Genomic DNA, 21940 nt, shown 5'->3' with positions numbered 1-21940 from the left:
ATTTTTCTTTAACAAAACTGACAGGAGATAGTTCAGGTGTTGCCATGTCTTTTAGCTCCTGCCCAATTTGAGTTTTTACCTCCCCGGACAAATTATAAGCCTTCATAGCTTTTTCCACGTCAGCCTCTGGCTCAGCAGCTGATGTTATGATAGCATCAGGAGACATCATGCTCACGGCTGTATGTATTAATGCCCAAACAGACCAAAATGTAACTGGAACCTTGTCTCCACACCGATATTCATTTTCCATATTATTCTCTACTCGTTCCCAGACTTCTAAATCTAAAGTATCTCCCTCTGGGAACCATACATTATACTCCACTACCCGTACACACTCATCTCTTTGTGAACATGAGACCATAGCTCCGTCCCATTTCAATACATGGTGGATAAAATTAGAAAATGGAGTTGGTTTAGCTTGTCCCATAACCCCGTAATTTTTTAAGAATAGGAGCTCACCACACAGATCCCTTGTCTCCTGTGAATTACACACAGATCCCTTGTCTCCTGTGAATTAAAAATATCTCTCACCTCACTCGAGAGCTCGGCAGTTCCGCAATCTCCTGTGGATCAATTGTCAGGTCCCTGGGTCCGGACGCCAGATGTTGAACCTGGGTAACTGCAGTCGAAATCAGGACACGGGGGATGCAAGGCGAGTGAACCAATGCATACTTTATTCCAAGAGGGCCAGGGTTTATATAGGGTTAGAAACCAATATTACAATTACAGGGTAAAAGATCAATACAGCATGACATTTGTCTCAAATACAGAAGTGGAGGAAATTTCCTACTGTGAGGGCAGGAACTTGATACAAATGCCTTTCTAATTACAGGAGGTAGTGACTACAAAGATTGTTGATATCAAAGCAAGGAACTGTATACAACCTAGGTAGAACTATAATTATCTACTAGCTACTATCTCAATCTTGACTTCTCCAAGTACTTGTGAAAATAACAGTGAGGAGACTTTTCTGTTTACAGTGAGAATCTTACACTAAAGGCAGCTGGTCAAGCAAGTCTCCTCAGGGAGACTTGCTAAGTAGGGGGAAAAAGGAGATACTCACAACAACTGGTGGCTTCCTTTGGCCCACAAACACCAGAAACTCCTTACTGGGAATGCATTCCCAAGGGCCTATTAGTGTGCTAATGAGGCATCAGAGTAACCATGCTGGGGCTAAATTTTTCCACTGGTTGGAGACTTTAATTCTCCAACAGTGGTATCTCAGGGTTGTTTTTATTTGCATTTCCTTTACTAGCAGGGATGTTGAGCATTTCCTCATGTGTTTCTTTGCCATTTTTATATCTTCTCTTGTGAAGTCTCTCTTTAGCTCTTTTGCCCATTTCCTAATAGGTTTATTGGGCTTGGAGGTGCTTAGTTTTTTGAGTTCTCTGTAGATGACTGATATCAGGCCTTTGTCAGTTGCTGTGCTGGTAAATATCCTTTCCCATATCATTGGCTGTCTTTCTATTTTGGTGGCTATGACCTTAGCTGTGCAGAAACTTTTTAATTTGTAGTAGTCCCATTTGTTGAGTCTCTCCCCTATTTGTTGTGCCCCTGGGACTCTATTCAGGAAGTTCCTTCCTGTGCCTATAAGTTCTAGTGTCTTTCCTACTCTGTCCTTCAGTAGTTTCAAGGATTCAGGTCTGATGTTGAGGTCCTTGATCCATTTTGAGTTGATCTTGGTGCATGGGAATAGGCTTGGGTCTACTTTGAGTTTTCTGCATATGGCTGCCCAGTTCTCCCAGCACCAGTAGTTGAAGAGGCTATGTTTATTCCATTGTTTGTCTTTAGCTCCTTTGTCGAATATCAGTTGGCTGTAAGAGTGCGGTTTTATTTCTGGGTCTTCAATTCTAATCCACTGGTCTTCCGATCTGTTTTTATACCAATACCATCCTGTTTTTGTTATGATGGCCTTGTAGTAGAGCTTGAAGTCTGGTATTGTGATACCTCCTGCACTATTTTTTTTTTTTTGCCTAGAATTGCTTTGGCTATTCTAGGTTTTTTGCTGTTCCATATGAATTTATGGATTGGTTTCTCTATTTCAGTGAAGAATGTAACTGGGATTTTGATGGGGATTGCATTGAATTTGTATAACAATTTGGGCAATATGGCCATTTTCACTATATTGATTCTGCCTACCCATGAGCATGGGAGTCTTTCCATCTCCTTGTGTCTTCTTTGATTTATTTCCCTTATTAGATTTTTGTAGTTTTCATTGAATAGGTCCGTCACGTCCTTGGTTAAATTGATCCCTAGGTACTTTATTCTTTTTTTGGCTACTGTAAATGGAATTGTTTCCATAATTTCATTTTCTGTTTGTCTATTGCTGGTGTACAGAAAAGCTGCTGACTTTTGTGGATTGATTTTGTATCCTGCTACTTTGCCAAATTGGTTTATTAGGTGTAGGAGTTTGGGTACTGAGTTTTTTGGGTCCTTCAGATATAAGATCAAGTCATCTGCGAATAGGGATAACTTGATTTCTTCCTTGCCGATGTGGATCCCTTTGATGTCCTCCTCTTGCCTTATTGCTATGGCTAGGGATTCCAGAACTATGTTGAAAAGAAGTGGGGAGAGTGGGCATCCTTGTCTTGTTCCTGAGTTTAGGAGGAATGATTTAAGTTTCTCTCCATTTAATATGATGTTAGCAGTTGGTCTCTTGTATATGGCTTTTATTGTTTTGAGGAATGTTCCATCTATTCCTGTTCTCTCCAAAGCTTTTAATAGGTATGGATGCTGTATTTTGTCAAAGGCTTTTTGGGCATCGACTGAGATAACAATGTAATTCTTAATTTTAGATCTGTTTCTGTGGTGAATTACGTTGATTGATTTACAGAACCATCCTTGTGACTGAGGGATGAAGCCTACTTGGTCATGATGTATGATTTTCTTGATCAGTTTCTGGATCCTGTTAGCTAATATTTTATTGAGGAGCTTTGCGTCTGTATTCATTAGTGATATTGGTCTGTAGTTCTCTTTTTTTGTTGGGTCTTTGCCTGGTTTGGGAATGAGTATGATATTAGCTTCATAGAATGAGTTTGGGATTTCTCCCTCTGTTTCTATTTCGCGGAAGAGTTTGAGGAGTATTGGTATTAGCTCCTCACTAAGGTTTTGTAGAATTCGTTGGTGAATCCATCTGGGCCTGGGCTTTTCTTAGTAGGCAGGTTCTTGATTACCTCCTGTATCTCACCGTAAGTTATTGGTTTATTTAGTTGATTTATTTCTTCTTGGTTCAGTTTGGGAAGTTTGTACTTCTCTAAGAATTGATCCATTTCTGTAAAATTATTGTTTTTTGCTGAGTAGAGGTTTTGGAAATAGCTCCTTATGATTGTTTAAATATCGTGTGTACTTGTTGTAATTTTTCCGGTGGAGTCCCTGATTTTACGTATATGAGTCTCTTCTTTTTTTTGTAAGTCTTGCAAGGGGTCTGTCAATTTTGTTTATTTTCTCAAAGAACCAGCTTTTAGTCTTATTTATTTGTTGAATGGTCTTTCTATTTTCAATCAGATTTATCTCTTCTTTAATCTTTGTGATCTCTCCCCTCCTAGTCGTTTTAGCTTCTGTCATTTCTTGTTTCTCCAGTTGTTTTAGTTTCATCGTGCGGGTATTCACCTGCTCTGCTTCCATTCTTTTAATGTGGGTGCTGAGTGCAATGATCTTGCCCCTCCCGTACTGCCTTAGCTGTGTCCCATAGGTTTCTTTGTGATGTGTTTTCTTTGTCATTGTGGCTTATGAATTCATTGATTTCATCTTTAATTTGGTCTGTGGCCCAAGTGTTGGATAGCAGCATGGGGTTTAGCCTCCAAGAGTGTGTATAGTGTCTGTGGTTTCCTTTGTTGTTGAGGGTTACCTTTAATCCACTGTGATCAGATATAATACATGGGATGACGTCAATACTTTTGTATTTGCTGAGGTTCTTTGTGTGGGCTATGACGTGGTCTATTTTGGAATATGATCCATGGGCTGCTGAAAAGAAGGTGTATTGGGTCTCTGTAGGGTGAAAGGTTCTATATAGGTCTGTCAGATCCATTTGGGAAATGGTGTTATTTAGGTCCTCAGCTCCCTTACTAATCCTCTGGGTGTTGGATCTGTCTCTTGGAGAGAGAGGAGTATTAAAGTCACCCACTATGATTGTGTTTGCGTCTATCTTGCTCTGTAATTCTGTGAGAATTTGCTTGACATATGTCGGGCCTCTTTTGTTCGGTAAGTATACATTTATCACCATGATTTCTTGATTCTGGCTTTTTCCTTGTATTAATATGTAGTGTCCTTCTTTGTCTTTTTGAGTGGACTTTAAAGAGAAGTCCAGCTTGTCTGAGATCAGAATGGCTACACCTGCCGTTTTGGTGGGTGCATTTGCTTGGTAGATCTTGCTCCATCCTTTCATTTGAAGCCTGTTTTTGTCCCTTGCTGTAAGGTGGGTCTCTTGTAGACAGCAGATGTCAATTTTTTGTTTGCGAATCCATTCTGCCAGTCTGCTCCTCTTAATCGGGGAGTTTAAGCCATTTATATTTAAAGAGATCAAGGATAAGGGTGTTTTTTCTCCTTCCATTTTCTTGTTGGGCTGTTTTTTCCTCTTTTTTTTTTTCTTCTTGTCTTTAGTGAGCTGGTATTTCTGCTGGACTTTGGCTATTGAAGTTTCTTTCTGATTCTGTCTGTGTGTCTTTTACGATCTCTTTTGGGTGGGGTTCCCCTCGACTGTCCGGGTGTGGCTTGGCACCCTCAGACCTCGCCTCCGCTGCGAGGTGGGGGACGTGATCAGGCTCAGGTGACCCTGCTGGGCTGGTATTGCCCACCAGCGCCTGTGATTTTAGTTGTAAGAGTCTGCGAGGTCCAGGCGCCTCGGGTGGGGCTTGCCCTGCCGGCCGTCCCCTGGCCCATGTTGGGAAGGGGGCGGGGCCGGTTCTGCCAGTTCAGGAACCTGTGGGGGCTTGGGGCTGTTCCGCCCTTCCCCTGCTAAACTGACTTCCCAGCGCCTGATGGGAGCTTCCCACCTGATTTGGGGGTTCTTTGTTCCCTCAGGGGTGGGGAGGGGGAGGGAGGGAGATCTAGCTTCTTTGTCGGGCTTGGGTCTCTGATAGCTGGTCTCCCGTTGGGGGAGGAGATAATGGGGGACTCACTTTTGCTGCTTTGTGTGTGTGTCCCGCGCAGCCGTTGGCCCTCCAGGGGTTGGCTAAGTGTCGTGGTGGCTTCCCTGGTTCCTTCTTTCTGCCGCGCTGGGTTCCCTTGTCTGAACCCGGTGTGGACCCGAACTTCTCGTTGCTGCCGGTGTGTGTCTTGGTCCGCACCCTGCCTTGTGTCCGTGGGGTCTCCCACTATATGAATTCTGCGCTCCTGGCAGCCTGTCTGCTGATCGCCGGGTTCCCCTTTCCCAGCCTGGCCCTGTTTGGGCCAGGGTCGGCTAGTGAGGGGAGGGTGCCCCGGAGAATCTCCGGCTCCGTGTAGGTTTTCAGTTCTTCTTTTTTGCTCCTTTTTGTTTTCCTGCGTTTCTCCACTGCTTCTGGATGCTGGTTTTGCTGGGTTCTTGATGGGGTGTTGGGTGTTGGAGTTCCCAGCTCGCTATTCAGTTGGTGCGAGTCGGGGTGCCTCCCTATTCTTTCGGTGCCATCTTTCTCCTCCGCCCCCTCTGGATTTCTGATCACATTACTATAGGTACCTGTGTAACACTCTGAACTCAGGCGACAACAAATGCTAGAGGGGATGCGGGGAAAGAGGAACCCTTCTCCACTGTTGGTGGGAGTGCAAACTAGTACAACCACTTTGGAGAACAGTATGGAGGTTCCTCAAAAAGCTCAGCATAGACATACCCTATGACCCAGCCATGCCACTCCTAGGCATCTATCCTGAAGAACAGGTCTCAGGATACCATAAAGACATCTGCACATCCATGATTATCACTGAACAATTCACAAGAGCCAAAATATGGAAACAACCGAGATGCCCCACTGCAGATGAATGGATACAAAAACTGTGGTACCTATACACAATGGAATACTACATAGCAATTAGAAATCATAAAATAGGTGGGTTCATTGGACCGTGGGGCTGGGTAGGGGCGGAGATGGGGACTGGGACTGGGACTGGGACTGGAGCTGGTGGTGGGATCTTGCCTTTTCGCTCTCCTCGCCTGGCTGCCCTCTGCCGCCCTGGGGACTGACTTTGCCATGGGCCAACCCTCCGGTCCCTTATTTGCACTGCCAAGTGCTTCATCCAAATCCGGCCGGGCACTGGGGGCCGGAGTCCTGGTTTCCTGGCATACACGGACGGGACCGGAGGGCTTGATCTGGGCGTTGTGCTGCGGGCTGTCCAGTGTGTTTTTTCGAACCCTGGTTTGAGTTGTGACGAGGGGCAAAATGGTGTTAGTTCGTTTCATCGCTTCTCTGCATTCCACAGGTTTCCGTTTGCCTCTTCAGCGCCTCTTTTTACTTGGAGAGTGGCTTCCCAGCTCCAGAAAATGAGCTTGGAGCCAGGGGCCAAGTCGAGGGCGGTGAGGGGCATTGTGGGGGCGTTATGTACAAGCGGGACCGCAACCGACAGATGCCCCGAAGGTCCTCGAGCTACCTGAGCGCGTGATGTTCTGCGCGTCTGCTAGGGAAGGTTCCAGGCCCGAGAAAGTACCCTTGTTGGTGTTTTTGTTTTGTGGTTGTCACGCTTGCCTCTTCGCGCCCGATAGTCCTCTTCTTTTGTCCTATGGCAGCTGTAAAGCATTGGAGACAGAAGCTTTTCCCTGAAATCTTCCCGTGATAATAACTTGTTTGTTTTTGTTGGGGAAGAAGAGACTCCGATAGAGGATTGAGAGAGATTTAGAAGGCTGAGCTGATGTTCCTTAATGCCATCATGTCCAGGCCATCCCTTATCACATTTACACCAGCCACAGATCCCAGTGACCTATGGAAGGATGGACAGCAGCAGCCACAGCCTGAAGAGCCAGAATCCATTCTAGATGGGGCTGCAGCCTGGGCTTTCTATGAGGCCCTGATTGCAGATGACAGCAGTGTCCATGAGCCCCAGATATCTCGGCCTGAACCTGCCCAAGGAAGAAAGAGGAAGAAAAGAAGAACAATGAGGGAGGCTGCAGCAGAAGCCATGGCCACAGGAGTAACAGGAAGATAAGAACAAGAGAGATCCACTGAAGCTGAAGACCAGATGACCCAGAGGATACTGAAGGCAGCCCAGGAGGGGAACCTGGCAGAACTTTAAAAGCTGTTGGAGCCTCAGGAGACAGGAGGAGCTGGAGGGAATATCAAGACTCGTGTTGCCTTCTGGTGGACTCCTCTGATGTGTGCTGACCAAGCAGGCCAGGGGGCTGCTGTGTGCTATCTCCTTGGCCTAGGGGCTGCCTGGGTAGGGGTCTGTGAGCTGGGTGGCAGGGATGCTGCTCAGCTGGCTGAAAAAGCAGGCTTCCCTGGAGTGGCCCACATGATCAGAAAGAGCGATGGAGAGACTAGAAGCCCAGAGAATCGGTCTCCCCTGCCCTCCCCACAGTTCTGCGAGACTTGTGGTGCCCACTTCGAAGACTCCAATCATCGTTCATCCACTGCTCACCTGCTCTTGCTATCCAGGGGTCCCCGACCTCCCAAACTTCCCCTTGGTGTTCCCACCTCCAGCCCTGGTTTCAAGTTGTTGCTGAAGGGAGGCTGGGAGCCAGGAATGGGATTGAGACCTCGGAGTGAAGGCCGGGCCAACCCCATCCCCACTGTCCTCAAGAGGGATCAAGAAGGATTGGGCTACAGTTCAGCACTTCAGCCTCGAATCACACACTTCCTGGCCAGGGATACCCGGGCTGTGTGTGGGAAAGAAAGAGCCCCTCGAGTGGCCACACTGAGCCGGAAGGAGAACAGAAGGCAAGAGGAGAAGGACAGGGCCTGGGAGCAGAATCTAAGGACATATATGAACCTTGATTTCTGACTTGGCTTACATCTGACCATAGTCTAGGTTCTGAAGTCTGAACTTGGACCTTTGATTGGGTATTTTGACTTTGACCATCTGGGATCTGCCCAGGTGCCAAACTTTCAGGTTTTGATCTTCTGGTAGAGGGGCTGAGAGTAGAAAAATAAATCAAACCTTCTCCTTTTGTGTCACGAAAAAAAAATGATAAAATATTGGTATTTGCAGGGAAATGGTTAGAGCTTGATGAAATAATGTTGAGCAAGACACAGAGAACAAAGGGGCATGGTTTCCTTGATATATGACTGTTGGTGGGAGGGACAGTAGACACCAGGGTCTGCAAAATGACAAACTTCTTTTCAAATGGTATTTCCACATGTTTGGGTCAGCGACTTTACGTTATGTATCCAAAACCAAACAACTACTAAACAAACATAAAATGGTCTAGGATAGACCTATCAGAGGATCACAATAGCTCAACAGCTAGTTACACATGATTATATAAGAAGAGGATAAGCAAAAAGAACTCCAAGAGAAGGACACAGGAGGATTCTATTGTTGTCATTATGTTAAATGTTCTAGGTGAATTTCCTTTGTTGTCCCCCACGTGGTTACTGCATATGATTTTGGTACACTGGATATTGTATATATGCTTACCTAAACTAAGGAAAGGAAAGAAACATGAGGGAGGGTATAACAAATATGACAAGAAATGTACTCACTACCTTATTATGTAACTGTACCCCCTCTGCACATCACCTTGCCAATAAAATTTAGTAATAATAAAAAGAACATGCCAGGTCTTCCATGACAATGAGGACCTATGGACTGTCTCAGCCTTCACTGCTATTTTGAAATTTCAAGAGAATCTTAGGTGAATGGACTCTGGATCCCCATTCTAGCACATTCCATATCTCCACCTTGAGTTTTATTACTATCTGGGAATCAGCCAATGAGGAACCAACCCAACTGCTCCCAGAGGTAAGGCAGGATCTAGACAGTCTCTCCTGGAAGCCACATGGAGGCTGGAGACTTCCTGGACACTCTCAGACTTATTGTGTAGGCAAAAGGACACAGGTGCCAGGTAAGGGTGCCAGTGGTGGATTCCACTGTCTTTTGGTATCTCAAGCGAGAAGCCATTTGGTGGTTGGCCTTTTTCTTTATCAGAAACCTCAACTTTCTTACCAGGTAAGAACTTCTGTAGGTAAAATAGAATTTAGCAATGTCTATGAGTCCTCTTTCCAGAGCCAGGGAGAGGAAATTTTCCTGCTACAGGGAGCCATCTCAACACACTAGAAGCATAGGCAGCCAGTAACAGAGCCAGAATTGGGGGAGAGATCTGGGGTGGGAGGGTAAGGTATATATTAGTGTTCTAAGTAAGTTATTGTATTAAATCCTCAACAACAACAAAACACAAAGCAGATCTTCTTGTCCCCCATTATGCAGTAATGACACACAGGCTCAGACATGGCAGGTGACAGGTCCAACACCACACAGCCAGGGTTCCCATAGGCTCTTTCTGGATGTGGGTCCAGTGGTGGTATGAGGCTTCCTCTTGGGTGAGAGAAGACACACACACTTTGGAGAAGGCTCTCCATGGTCCCTGGAGGTTGTGAGCTGTGCGAGAACTCACATGACTTCCTCTTTCTTCTACAGGGCTACAGGGGAAGTTGGTATTTCAAACACAGACGCCTCCCCATGGCTCCTTATCACATCCGCAAGTACCAGGAGAGCGACCGCAAATGGGTCCTGACTTTGTTCTGCAGTGGCATGGAGGAGCACATCCCCACCACCTTCTACCACATACTGAGGCTGCCCAGAACTTTCTTGCTCTTACTTGGGGTGCCTGTTACACTACTCCTGGTCTATGGCTCGTGGATCCTGGCTAGTGGTTGCATCTGTATACTTCTTTTCTTCCTGTGGTTCATTGCTAAATACCCTTGGAGACTGTATGTGGCCACCTGTTTGCGCACAGACCTGGCTGACATCACCAAGTCCTACCTGAGCTCCCGTAACTCCTGCTTCTGGGTGGCTGAGTGTGGGGGGCGCGTGGTGGGCATGGTGGGTGCCTTGCCTGTCAAGGATCCCCCCTTGGGGAAGAAGCAGTTAGAGCTGCTTCACATGTCTGTGGCCTTGGAGCACCGAGGAAAGGGGATAGCTAAAGCTCTGGTCAGGACTGTCCTCCAGTTTGCCCGGGACCAGGGCTACAGTGAGGTTGTCCTTGGGACCACAATGTTGCAACAGGGGGCCCTGGCTCTCTATCAGGGAATGGGCTTCCAGAAGACTGGCCAGTCATTTTTTACCATATTCAGAAGACTAACGGCTATGCCTACATTTCAATTAATATACTACCTCTCTACTGGTCAGAAAGTGGGGCTATAATCTTATTTCTCTGTGTCAGGATGAGGTTGGCACTTTTGTAGTAACAAGTAAGTCCAAAGATCTCAGTTGCAAATCATTAAAGCCCATATTTTATGTACATCCCATTTCAATCTGCTTGGTGGTTGAGTGTGGGCATTGGGGACTTGGTCCATTCTGTCTTTTTGAAATTCTGTGTTTAACTTTTATAAAAATCATGGCAATGTTACTCCAAAAATGATAGAAACAAGAGACCTATTTCACTAATAAGCCTGTAGATAAAGAGTTTCTCCCAGGGCTTGGCTGCATAGCTCTCAGTGTATCAGGACACCTCCGGAAGCATCCCAGGCTGCTGTAGTCCTGGGGCCATGTGTCTCATCCTGTTCCAGGGGCAAGCTCAGGTAGTATTTAAGGTCTTGGCAGATTAGCTAAAGAAAAGTCAAAAGGTGCAAAAGGTTCTTTTTTAAAAATATTATCTTTAAATAGTTGTACAAAGGAGGTGCCTTTACCAAAGCAGTTTATGAATACAATGCATCTTGGTGAGTGTCACCCCTTTCACTATTCTCATCCCCCTTCAACCCATCCCTTTCCTTACTTTTCCAAATTGTGGGCTGGGAATATGGCCTAGTGGTAAAGTGCTCGCCTCCTATACGTGAAGCCCTCAGTTTGATTCCTCAGCACCACATATATAGGAAAAGGCCAGAAGTGGCGCTGTGGCTCAAGTGGCAGAGTGCTAGACTTGAGCAAAAAGAAGCCAAGGACAGTGCTCAGGCCCTGAGTTCAAGCCCCAGGACTGGCAAAAAAATAGCCAAATTTTGTGGTATATACGATGAATTCTTGACTGTATTCTCCTCCCCACTTCCTCCCTTTACTTCTCTATCCCTTTCCCCTTATCCCCACCTCCCCTCTTGAAGTACTCATTTCCTGGTGCTTATTTTGCTGGACTTTGACTCTGAGTGCAAAAGGTTTTCAAAGCCCCGGCAAGTGTCTTGTAAAGAATCAGCTGACATTCAAGTGGCTAGAGCCTCACTCTAGTAGAGAATCTGCACAATCAGGGTAAAGGCGAGGGGTGCAGGCCTGTCAGGAAGCTGTGGTTGCTTATTTTCCCTGGAACTAGGTCTGTGCAGAGGAGGAGGGTGGTGTTTAGTAAAGTGGTGCAGAAGTTTTCATGGCCTGACCTGGACACGGTGACCCCTCATAGTGATCATTGGATGCAGCGTCTTTGCCAGTATGACTGAGGGGAAGGCAGGAAATGGAAGGTCACTACTGTGATGGAAGAAAATGTGGATTGGTATGTCCTCCAGAGCATCCATCTTTGGGATCTGGGCTAGACTCTCCCTCTTTCCCCAACAGCTCAAAGATTCTAGCAACTTGTATGTCTCAGATATGACCTTGTTGATCTGGAGATCTCCAGTAGAGGGGAGAATGGAGACACAAGTCTGTTCTGATGTATGTGGACCATCCCTCTTTCCCAGCTTCTTCATCTCTATCATTAGATGCCTGTGGGGTTTCTAGAGTTTCTCAACCAACCCAGAAGCTGATCTCCCTCTAATCAAGGAATTACAGGTACCCCTCAATCAGTATCTTGTACCACTAGGCTGGAATTGGAAGTGTGCTCCATCCTGGCAATGTTCTGCTTGTAGTTATCTCCACAGAGGGTTGTACTAGACAACTCTGCCAGTCCTGCACCTAGCTTTGTCACATTCCCATTTCACACATGGAGACCTTTCCCCTGGGCATTGGATGGTTCCAAACACAAATCCCTTGCAGCACAGATTCCAGGTTTTGTATTACCCCCCCCCCACATGCCACTGTACTAGCTTTGGGCTTGATAGCCACCTACAGAGCATCCTCCATGCCTGCCCCTGAAAACTCAACCAGCACATAACCATTCCCTGCTTCTGATAAACAACACTGCTCATACCATGTGTTTTTAAAAATGTGGACAGCTTCACGTTCAATGGAGCCATCAGAATAGCTCCTTTATGGCTGACAGGTGCAGGCCATGTAGCTTATTTCCTTCTTTAGGACCACCAATTCTCCTCTACCACCAAGATTGGTGTCTCCAGAAGCTTTCTCCAGTCAACCGGTACAGGGTCAAGATATGAGAGGGACCATCTGTACTTTCCTTGGACTCTTTATACTTTCTCTAAGGCAAGGAAATCATTTTACTCATCAGAACACGTGTGAGCAGGCCCTGCTGGGAACCAGAAGACAAGAGCCAAAGGCAAAGAAGGGCCAACATGAAAATGCTGTGATGGTGAATAGAGGTGCATGGGAGAGGTGTGTGGAAGGCAAAAGTACCTCCACTCCCTCCTGGGCGGAGACACTGCAGAAGGCCACGTCTTCATTCCTGGATATTTAGATCCAGGAGTGCAGCTTGGGGTTTTTGCTTTCACCCTGGACTCACTCCCCAAAAACAGCCAGATGGTCTGGTTCAATCTGTTTTACTGGAGACTTTTAGCTGTGCTTCTCCTTTGGCCTGAAACATTCTAACAGCATATCTTTATCCATACTTTTGTCCACTCAGCAATAGTAATTGCCAAGCGGGAAGTGGAATGACTGTGATGGAAATACAATTTAGCAGAGGCAAAGAGGCCCTTTCTTCTGCTTGTGTTCTAGCTGTCAAGAAATTTAGTCCTTCAGTCCTCGAAATTTTCTTTTCACATCAGATGCAACACGGAAAGCTGCCTGTTAAAGATAAGAACAGCCATCCGTTCATGCCTGTAATCCTAGCTATTCAAAAAGCTAAAATCTGAGGCTAGCAGTCCAGAGACAGGTCAGGCAGATAAATTAGAGAGATTCTTATGACCAATTAGCTAGAAAATAGCTGGAAGTGTTGGCATGGGTCAAAAAATAGAGCAAAGTGAAGAAGCTGAGCACAAGGCTCTGAGTTCAAGCCCAGGACTGGCAAGTGCAAGCACATGCACATGACGCACTTGCACACACACACATACACACCACAAAATCTAGAGCCAACACTGATGCTTCTTATGTCACAGGACTAATGCCATCAGGTAAGTGTTTATCCTAGGCAGCCCATTCGCAGGCCACATTTGGCCAGGCTTCAGGAGGAAGAGATGATTGGTTAGAAGGTCTCCTGTTCTTTGTGGCTCCCAGGCCTGGTCATCACTGCACTGACCCAGGAAGGAGGAGCCGCCTACTCATACTGGTTCCTCCTTTCTCATCCTCCTGGACCAACTCCACACCTGCAGTGCGGCTGGCACAGTCCTCCCTGAAGGATTTAACATAGAGCTCCAAAGCTATGGATGCCTCTGTGTGTGCCCTGTGGAGGGCATTGTGAGTCACAAAGGGGGCTAAGAACAACAGGAAGATATGGTAAAGGCTCAGATTGGGGAGTTCCACAGGATAATTAGGATCTAAAATGTTCCAGAGTGTTCCAGAGTGTGCCATTCTGAATTCTTTTGGGAAATGCTACTCTGATCCCCAATCATACAAATTAGGGATAAGAGTCAGGGAAGTGAAGACACACAGAGGCCAGGATGTCCAAAGGAATCTCTGCTTTCCTTATTTACCATGACTGCCACAACCTGGGGCACAGACAGCTCATGGTTTCATTCTGAACATAAAGTTGCAAATCCAAGTAGGATTTTTTGGAAGGACTGGTACAGGGAGAGACAGAATTTAAGGTTACACATTTGAGATTGGTAGTCAATGTGTGCTGCCTAGCTCCTGCAAAGTTAGAATGTACAACTTTGTTATCTCTTGTTTGGTTATGTACACACATTGATTGAGTTCCTACCAGCTGGTAGACTTGCTCTGGTCACTGAAGAACATCACTGATACATCAGTGAAGCAGAGATCAGATCCCTGGGGGATGGGGGAATAAGACATATGTACCTGTACAGCATTTACATGCTGGAAGGTGCTGAGAGAGCTTTAGTGTAAGAAAGGGGAGGGCAGATGGGAGGCCAGGGTAAACTGAATCCTTCATAGGAGGCATGGGTAGGACTGGTAGAAAAGGGGGCCTGGCATGAGGCCGTGGTAGGAATCAGCTGCCTCTGATATTCAGCAAAGGAGGGAATCTTGCTAGATCAGCCCAGGCAGGTGAGGAAGGCTCAGTGCATGGATCTAATGGCCCTGAGTCAGGTGATTTAGGACAAAGATGAGTTCTGGAGAAGAATCTGTTGGGAAGGCTGGCCTTCCCTGTACAGCAGGGCCACACATGGGTATGACAGGAAGCCTTGGTCCTGACATGCAGACGAAGTGTTTGCTAAGGAGCAATGGCTGACTAATGGGGTAATGGCCCCACGGGGGACTTCCACCTGCTGGCTGGGTAGACACTGACTGGGGTGCTGTGTCAAATGGGTGGAAGAACGGAGGGGAGAGCAGGGGTCCTCCTTGTCAAGGAGATCAGAAAGAAGTAACAATGTGAAGCTCAAGTACAGACTAGCCAGGCCTCGGGACCTTTAACTTCAGGTGCCAGCTCATGCCTGTAAGCCTAAGCCACTCAGCTACTCAGAAGGCTGAAATCTCAGAATGGCAGTTCAAAGTCAGCCTGGGCAGGAAAGTGTGTGAGACACCTGTCTCCAATTACCTACCAAAAAGCCAGCATTGGAACTATGGCTCAAGTACTAGGTTTGAGCAAAGAGGCTCAAGGATAGCACCCAGGCCTTGAGTTCAGGCGCCAAGTCTGGCATATCGTGCACGTGCATGGTCTCTCTCTCTGTCTTCTGTCTCTCTGTGTCTCTGTCTGTCTGTCTCTCTCTCCCTCCCTCCCTCGTACACACACACACACACACACACACACACACACACACACACACACACTCCAAATCTTCACTATGCCATTAATCCTCTACCTTGCCATGGTCTTGCCTTGCTAGACAACCAAGATTGACAGGGTAAAGGTCTGTGTGACAGAGTAAGAAACTCAAGGTACTGGGCAGGTCAATGGCCTCAAGCTTTAGACCATAGCTTCCTGCGACTCTAATTGCATCCCTATTCTCATTTAGTACCTGGTTGAGGAAAGAGGTGTGCAGATACTCTTCCTTTACACTGACAAATTCACTTTACCCACATCAGAAACTAGGAAGATTCCAGGCCCTTATGTGGTCCCACAAATTATCTGCAAAGCAACCACTCCCTCTACTGGTATGTTATCCAGAGTTTCTCTCTAGATCACCCTAACAGCCAGTATCTCTTCTAGAAACACTCTCCTGAGTAGCCTGGCTAGACCCACTCTGGTGCAGGAGAGGCAGAGCAGGCTGAGCTAAAGGAACTTATGCTTGTCAGAAATAAAAGTGCTCAGAATTCCTCTTTCTAAGTATTATAGGGTTCCAGGAATCTTCTAAGAGGTTCTTTTTCATGGAAGTAGATTTCAGAAGGGTGAAGAATAGATGAATGTTTGTTCAAATTTTGTTACCTTCTGGGTAGTAAAATTAGAAAGTTTTCCAGCCTTGAAAAAATAAAATTAAAATAAAACTCTCCCAATCTAGAAGGCCTCTGAAGGGGTAGGAGAGAAAGAAAATACTTTCAGTGATGAATAGAACTTAACCCTAGGGGATGACTCATCACAGCCATACCGAGATGATAAAACAAAAATGAATGTCACCTGTATAGAAGCCAATGGATACACCTGCTTCACTCTCTCCTGATGAACCCTAAGTATTCCTTGGTATATCACTGACCAGCACCAGGGACACAGTCAGTCTACTTGGACACCTGTCTATCTCTATTATTCACAGAATCTTTGGGAAAGGAACCAAGAACTTCTATCTTCATGATTATCAATAGATTTGCCCACCAGAGCCTATGTCAGGACTACTTGATCCCCAAGACCTTGGGAGGATCGCTCTTCCTGGTCACATCAAACAGGATGCCCAAGCCCAGTGTTTGTGGCTCACGTCTGTAATCCTAGCTACTCAGTAGGCTGAGATCTGAAGCCAGCCTGGGCAGGAAAGTCTATGAGACTCTTATCTCCAATAAACTACTCAGAAAAAAAAAGTTGGAGGTGGTACTATGGCACAGGTGGTAGAATGCTAGCCTCGAGAAAAAGAATCTCAGGGAAAGTGCCCAGGCCATGAGTTCAAGCCCCAGGATAGGCATAAAAAAGCAAAAACAAAAACAGGATGCCCAGGTCCTTGAGAAGACTGGCTGTACATACAACTGGCAAGAGGCTTATTATTAGTTTGTTAAGGTTTGTGCACATTTCATCAAAATTTTACAATGTTTCCTGAAGAATCTTAAGAAAAGTCATAGATGACATAACTTCCAACACCTAAAAAAGAATAGAGAATTCAAGTTTTCATTGTCATTTTACCTTGGTCTTACTATGCTTCTAGGGGTAGAGCCACAATATTCCTGTATCAGACCAACAGGATCACCAGTGCCAACACAAAGACTGTGAACTGACCTCTTCTCTTCATCTAAATTATTGGGGGAGGAGGGAAATGAGCTTAGGATTTTGTGAAGAATTGCCTGCTAATTTACAGAACAATCCTAACTCTGAAGGTTATGATTAGCTAACATAGCTTGAGGTGCTACACTGGCCCTTTCCCTTACCCAGGCCTCGTGATCACCCTTCACTGTCCTACCAACAGATCTGAACCATAAAAATTGTTGCATCCAGGCCACATTACACTTCTTCAGTTATCTACTGTGGTCAAATCTGCAGCAGATACCCAATTCCAGGCATCTCCTAGGGCTTCTGGGACCCCTGCCATTGTTTAGTAATGAACTAGAACCATGGACTCTGCTTAAGAAGACATATGAGATGATCTCGTTTGAAAGTTCTGAGTATTTTGGAGAAACAGACACCTTGATCATTTGATTTAGAGAGTGATTTTGGAAATTTATTTCAGCCAAACTAGCAATCTTACCATATGTGTTGTATATCTTGCCAGAACTAGTCTTGCTCACAGCTTCCTGAAACCATCAACTATGATTGCCAGGACTGGGCGTGTGTTTTGTGTACATGAGAACATGTGTTTTGTGTACCAAGGTCATAGGTTTGCTCCCTAACAATAGGGAGAAAAAGACCAAAACCTTGTTGATGTTAATCTTGTTAGCATTCAGGAGAGTCTGAGCAGTGAGAATTCCTGCAGGCTCAATGCAGGATCCCTGTACATCTTGTTCTCCTTGGGATTTCTCACATTTTATGTGTTCCTGTATTAGCTTTCTGTTGCTTTGACAAAGAAGCTGAAAAAGTCAAGGAAACATTTACTTTGACTCAGTGTCCAGGTTTCTGTCTGTGGTCAGCCAGTTCATTGCTTCTGGACCTGTGGTGAGGCAGCACATGACAGTGGAAGGGTGTGAAGGAGCAAGCTGATCACCTCATGGTGACCAGGAAGCAGAGGAAGGGGATCACAGACAAGTTGTATCCATTACGGTTACACCCTAGTGATCTAGTGTTTCAGCTAGGAGCCACCTTCTCATGTTTCCATCACTTTTCAGTAGTCTACCAGCTGAGAACCAAGCCTTCAAACGTGAGTCAATGGGGGAACACTCTGGATCCAAACTGTAACATTGCTCCCCACCACCACTCAGCACTTGTCTTCATCTCTAGCCCACAAAATATTTATCTTCAGCCTGAAAGCAGGGAAGCCAGGTTAGCAAGCATTCTCCTAAATGTGTTGCTTGAGCCAAGTAGGTCCTGAAGAGCTCCAGACTTAGAACTGAGTGACAAGGTCTCCATAGGTGGTTGCCTAGATGTTTCTACCTTGAGACACTGAGGCTCTGGGCTGGACTAATGTTCATCAGAGTATTGTGAACATGCTTGATGCCCTTGAATTGCAATTAAGAACCGTTTTCAATGGAACTAAGTATATGTTGACATTTTAAGAATCACACTTTTATTAATTGCTAGCTTCATAAAGAAAGAAAGAAAGCTGATTGGTTAGGAGGGAGGAATCTCATAAATATTTATCCTAAGACTAGAAAAAGTCATCAAAGACTCTGCTAGAACTACACCTTGCCCAAAGGCTATAGTTTCCTACAGCAGATGCTTCTGCCCTGAATAAGGATGTTGTTTACTTGGGAGTAGCTCCATGGTGATCATTGATCCTTGACATGTGTGAGGCTTAATCTAGAGAGCCAAGAGTCAGTATTTTGCAAAATCTAAAGTAAGCCCTTATGTATGGTGGCTCAAACCTATCATCCTTGGTGATGAAGATGGAGTTCTGGGGATTGCTGTTTGAGGTCAGTGTGAACATAAAAGATTACAAACCTCATCTTAACTAGTGATGGTGGCATGGGCCTGTTATCCCAGCTATAAGTGAAGAACATGGCTGGGTCCCTGGGAAGAGAATCATCAGTAATTAATCATCAGTTAATAAAAGCGACCCCAGTATGATTGCATCACAGAGCTGGGAAGATCCTACCTTGAAAATAATTAAGGCAAAAAGATGGGAGGCATGACTGATGTGGTAGAACGTATGACTAGTTCATTTCCCAGTACAACAAAAATAAATAAATAAAACTACAAAAGCCGAAAAGCTAACATAATATTCATTTTTCCAGAGTAGATGGAGAAGTAGTAGAGGGTATGGAGTGGGATAATATGGCCAAAATGTACACAATCCATGAATGCACATATGAAACAGATCTAATGCAACCCACTTTTTAAAATGTAAAAAGATTTTTTTTGAAAAGTAGGTGGGAGCTAAGGAAGACTAATAGGTGAGGTATAAATGTTATCAAATTATATTATATGTACACAAAAATAGCACAATGAGCCACATTGTACAATTAATATATGCTAATAAAATGTGTGAAAACAAACCAAATTTCTTCCTTTCACTTTAAGCATTTGAATGCACATACTTCACTCTGTCTCATGCATCTCACTTCAGTGTTCCTCTAGTTTCCATTGAAATACTCTTTGGAGAGTGTAGGTTATTTAACCACCACAGGTGAGGAGAGGAAATGGTTCTCCCAGTCTAGCAGTTCCACAGCACCTTGCTGTCATGAGTTTAGTTCTACATAGATGGTGACATGGCAAGGGTAAGGCAGAGGACTGAGGGGATTCTCCCACATAGAAGAGTCTATGAAGAAAGGACTGGCCTTCAGTGGTACATGGCCTGTCTTAGTGAGGTGCATCCTTGGCTAGCACACATAATGAATGTGAGCACTTGTCACCCAACAACACTCCTAGAGGTTGCTACTGTCCTCATGTTAGCTGATGTCAGCTCTGCTTGGGGAAGAAAAAGACACCTGCAGCTTAGAAGGTACATCGACATACCACTACTGAGTGGAGAAGAGATGGACAGTGTGGGGAACTACTCAGATGTATTTGACTAGGCTCTGCTGCAGCTGTGGCAGAGGACTGTAAAAGGAACTGTTGTTATGCCAGGGGATTTGGACTCTTGCCTAGGATGAAAGAGTCCAGAGTTAGTGACATAGTTCCCAGGCTCCTCACAGGGTTGTACATAGGACCAGGGTGGATGTCAGAGAAGGAAGAGTGTACTGAGAGGAGAGATGCTGAGGCCTCATTGAATGGGAAGAGAGGTGCTGACCTCCCATAAGGATGAGGACCTGTGGGCTGTCCTAACCTGCACTGCTGTGCCAAAATTCCAAGGAGACACAAGGTGAGTGGACTTTGGATCCCCATGTCATCACTTTTCAGGCTTTGACCTTTGGTTTTATCATTATCCAGAGGAGTCAGCCATAAGGGGTCAATCCAGCTGTTTCTCATAGGTGAGGCAGGATCTAGACAGCCTCCTGGGTGCCACTCCTAGGTGAGGACATCCTGGACACTGGGCCCCACTGTGCATGTCAGAGAAAGCAGGTGCCAGGTAAGGGTACAATAGGCCTGGAGACCACCACTGCTGCCCAATATTACAGGTGGGGGTAGTTTGGTGCTTGGATTTTACCTTAACAGAAGCCTCAACTTTCTTATCAGAGAGGAGGAGGTTTTTCTGGAATCTTCTGTTGGGAACCTAGCATTCTGTAGTGAATGATCTGGGGATAGGAAATGATCCTGCTGTAGGACACCATCTCAACATACAAGAAGTGCAGAGAACCTGTCACAGGGCTAGGATGGTGGAGGGGAAAGTAAGGTATATATCAGTGCTGCATTAAATCCTCACAACAACCCTATAAGGGAAGTACCATTTCCTCTGTTCTGTGTGAGGACTCACAGACTCAAAGTTGTGTGTCCAAAACCACACAGCAAGAAGAGGATGGAAGCAGGGTTCCAATCAGATGTTTCTGACTACACATCAACTCCCTTTAGGGGCTATGAGGCTTCTTCCTGGGTGACAGTAGGAAGACACCCTCTGGAGCAGGGTGCCCATGGTTCCTGGAGGCTGGGAGCTGTAGGGGGGACTTTTGTGGCTTCCTCTTTCTTCTGTAGGGTTGCAAGGAAAGTGCGAAGACAGGTGTAGCCCTTGGCTCATGAACATTAATATTTCAGTCACAAAGCTCTCCCCATGGCTCCTTATCACATCCGCAAGTACCAGGAGAGCGACCGCAAACGGGTCCTGGCCTTGTTCACCAAGGGCTTGAGGAGCACATCCCCACCACCTTCTGCTACCTGCTGAAGCTGCCCAGAACTTTCCTGCACTTGCTTGGGGTGCCTATTGCTCTACTCCAGGTCTATGGCTCATGGCTGTTGCCCATTGTGTGCACCTTCACCCTGCTCCTTTTCCTATGGTTCATTGCTGGATACCCCTGGAGGCAGTATGTGGTTATGAGTTCACACACAGACTTTGCTGACATCACCAAGTCCTATCTGAGCTCCCATGACTCCTGCTTCTGGGTGGCTGAGTGTGGGGGGCAGGTGGTGGGCATGGTGCGTGCGCTGACCATCAAGGATCCTCGGCTGGGAAGGAAGTAGCTGAAGCTCTCTCGTATGTCTGTGGCCTTGGAGCACCGAGGAAAGGGGATAGCTATAGCTCTGATCAGGACTGTCCTCCAGTTTGCCCAGGACCAGGGCTGCAGTGAAGTTGCCCTTGAGACCATGCTGCTGCAACACGAAGCCCTGGTTCTCTATCAAAGAATGGGCTTCCAGAAGACTGGAGAGTCATTTTTGAACATAACAGCAAGGCTAGTATTTCTCCCTACAATTAATCTAATATACTGTCTTCCTACTGCTCAGGAAGTTGGACTGTAATCTTATTTATGTGACTGAGAATGACCCTGCTGCAGTAACAAGCAAATTCTACACATCGGTAGAACACATTATTAAAGCCCACATTTTACACTTCATCTTCCAGTCTGCTTAATGACAAAATATGAGCATGGTGGGTTCTATCCATTCTGTCTTTGTAAAGCTCTGGGTTTAATTTTTATGATACTCTGATAATGTTATATAAGAAACACTAGAAACAGGAAATCACTTGTACATAAGCAGTTTCTCCTATGGCATGGCTGGACAGTTGCAAGTGTTGTCAGAACACCTCAGGGGACATCCTCTGTCTCCTAAAGTTCCAGGGGCCTGGGCCTCATCCCGTTTCAGCAGGCCAGCTTGGCCCACTTGCCTGGTCTTAGCAGATCAGCCAAAGAAAAGAACAAAGGATCCAGATATTTTCAAAATTTGTGCAAATGTCCCATGTAGAACAATCTGGCACTAGAGTGCTTGGAGCCACACCACAGCAGAGCATTTATGCAATAGAGTTAAGGTGAGGTGTGTGGCTCTGTGAGGCCAGCTGAGACAGTGCATGCTCTGTGCAGAGATGGAGGAAATGAACCAATGGGCTACTAGGGGAGGTGTACATGGCCTGCCCTGCATATGGTG

At 45.9% G+C, this 21940-nt stretch overlaps 1 protein-coding gene and 2 pseudogenes across 1 annotated transcript; all 3 read left to right on the top strand.

Moving 5' to 3' along the window:
- The first annotated feature begins 6495 nt into the window (after window positions 1-6495).
- LOC125356344 lies at window positions 6496-8077 on the top strand (annotated as a pseudogene).
- A 1499-nt stretch (window positions 8078-9576) lies between these two features.
- LOC125355966 (probable N-acetyltransferase CML1) lies at window positions 9577-10266 on the top strand. Its single transcript, XM_048352213.1, has one exon. The coding sequence runs from the start codon at window positions 9583-9585 to the stop codon at window positions 10264-10266; it is 684 nt and encodes a 227-aa protein (XP_048208170.1). The 5' UTR covers window positions 9577-9582.
- A 9719-nt stretch (window positions 10267-19985) lies between these two features.
- LOC125356873 lies at window positions 19986-21719 on the top strand (annotated as a pseudogene).
- Window positions 21720-21940: the final 221 nt, after the last annotated feature.

Source organism: Perognathus longimembris, chromosome 8 (assembly GCF_023159225.1).
Source record: "Perognathus longimembris pacificus isolate PPM17 chromosome 8, ASM2315922v1, whole genome shotgun sequence".
In the NCBI taxonomy this organism is placed as follows: domain Eukaryota; kingdom Metazoa; phylum Chordata; class Mammalia; order Rodentia; family Heteromyidae; genus Perognathus; species Perognathus longimembris.
Note: the sequence above shows the minus strand (reverse complement) of the source record. Positions and strands in the feature narration are given on the sequence as shown.

What these genes read in the sequence shown, in the direction of transcription:
- LOC125355966 (XM_048352213.1), top strand. Translation starts at nt 9,583, where the DNA reads ATGGCTCCTTATCACATCCGCAAGTACCAGGAGAGCGACCGCAAATGG.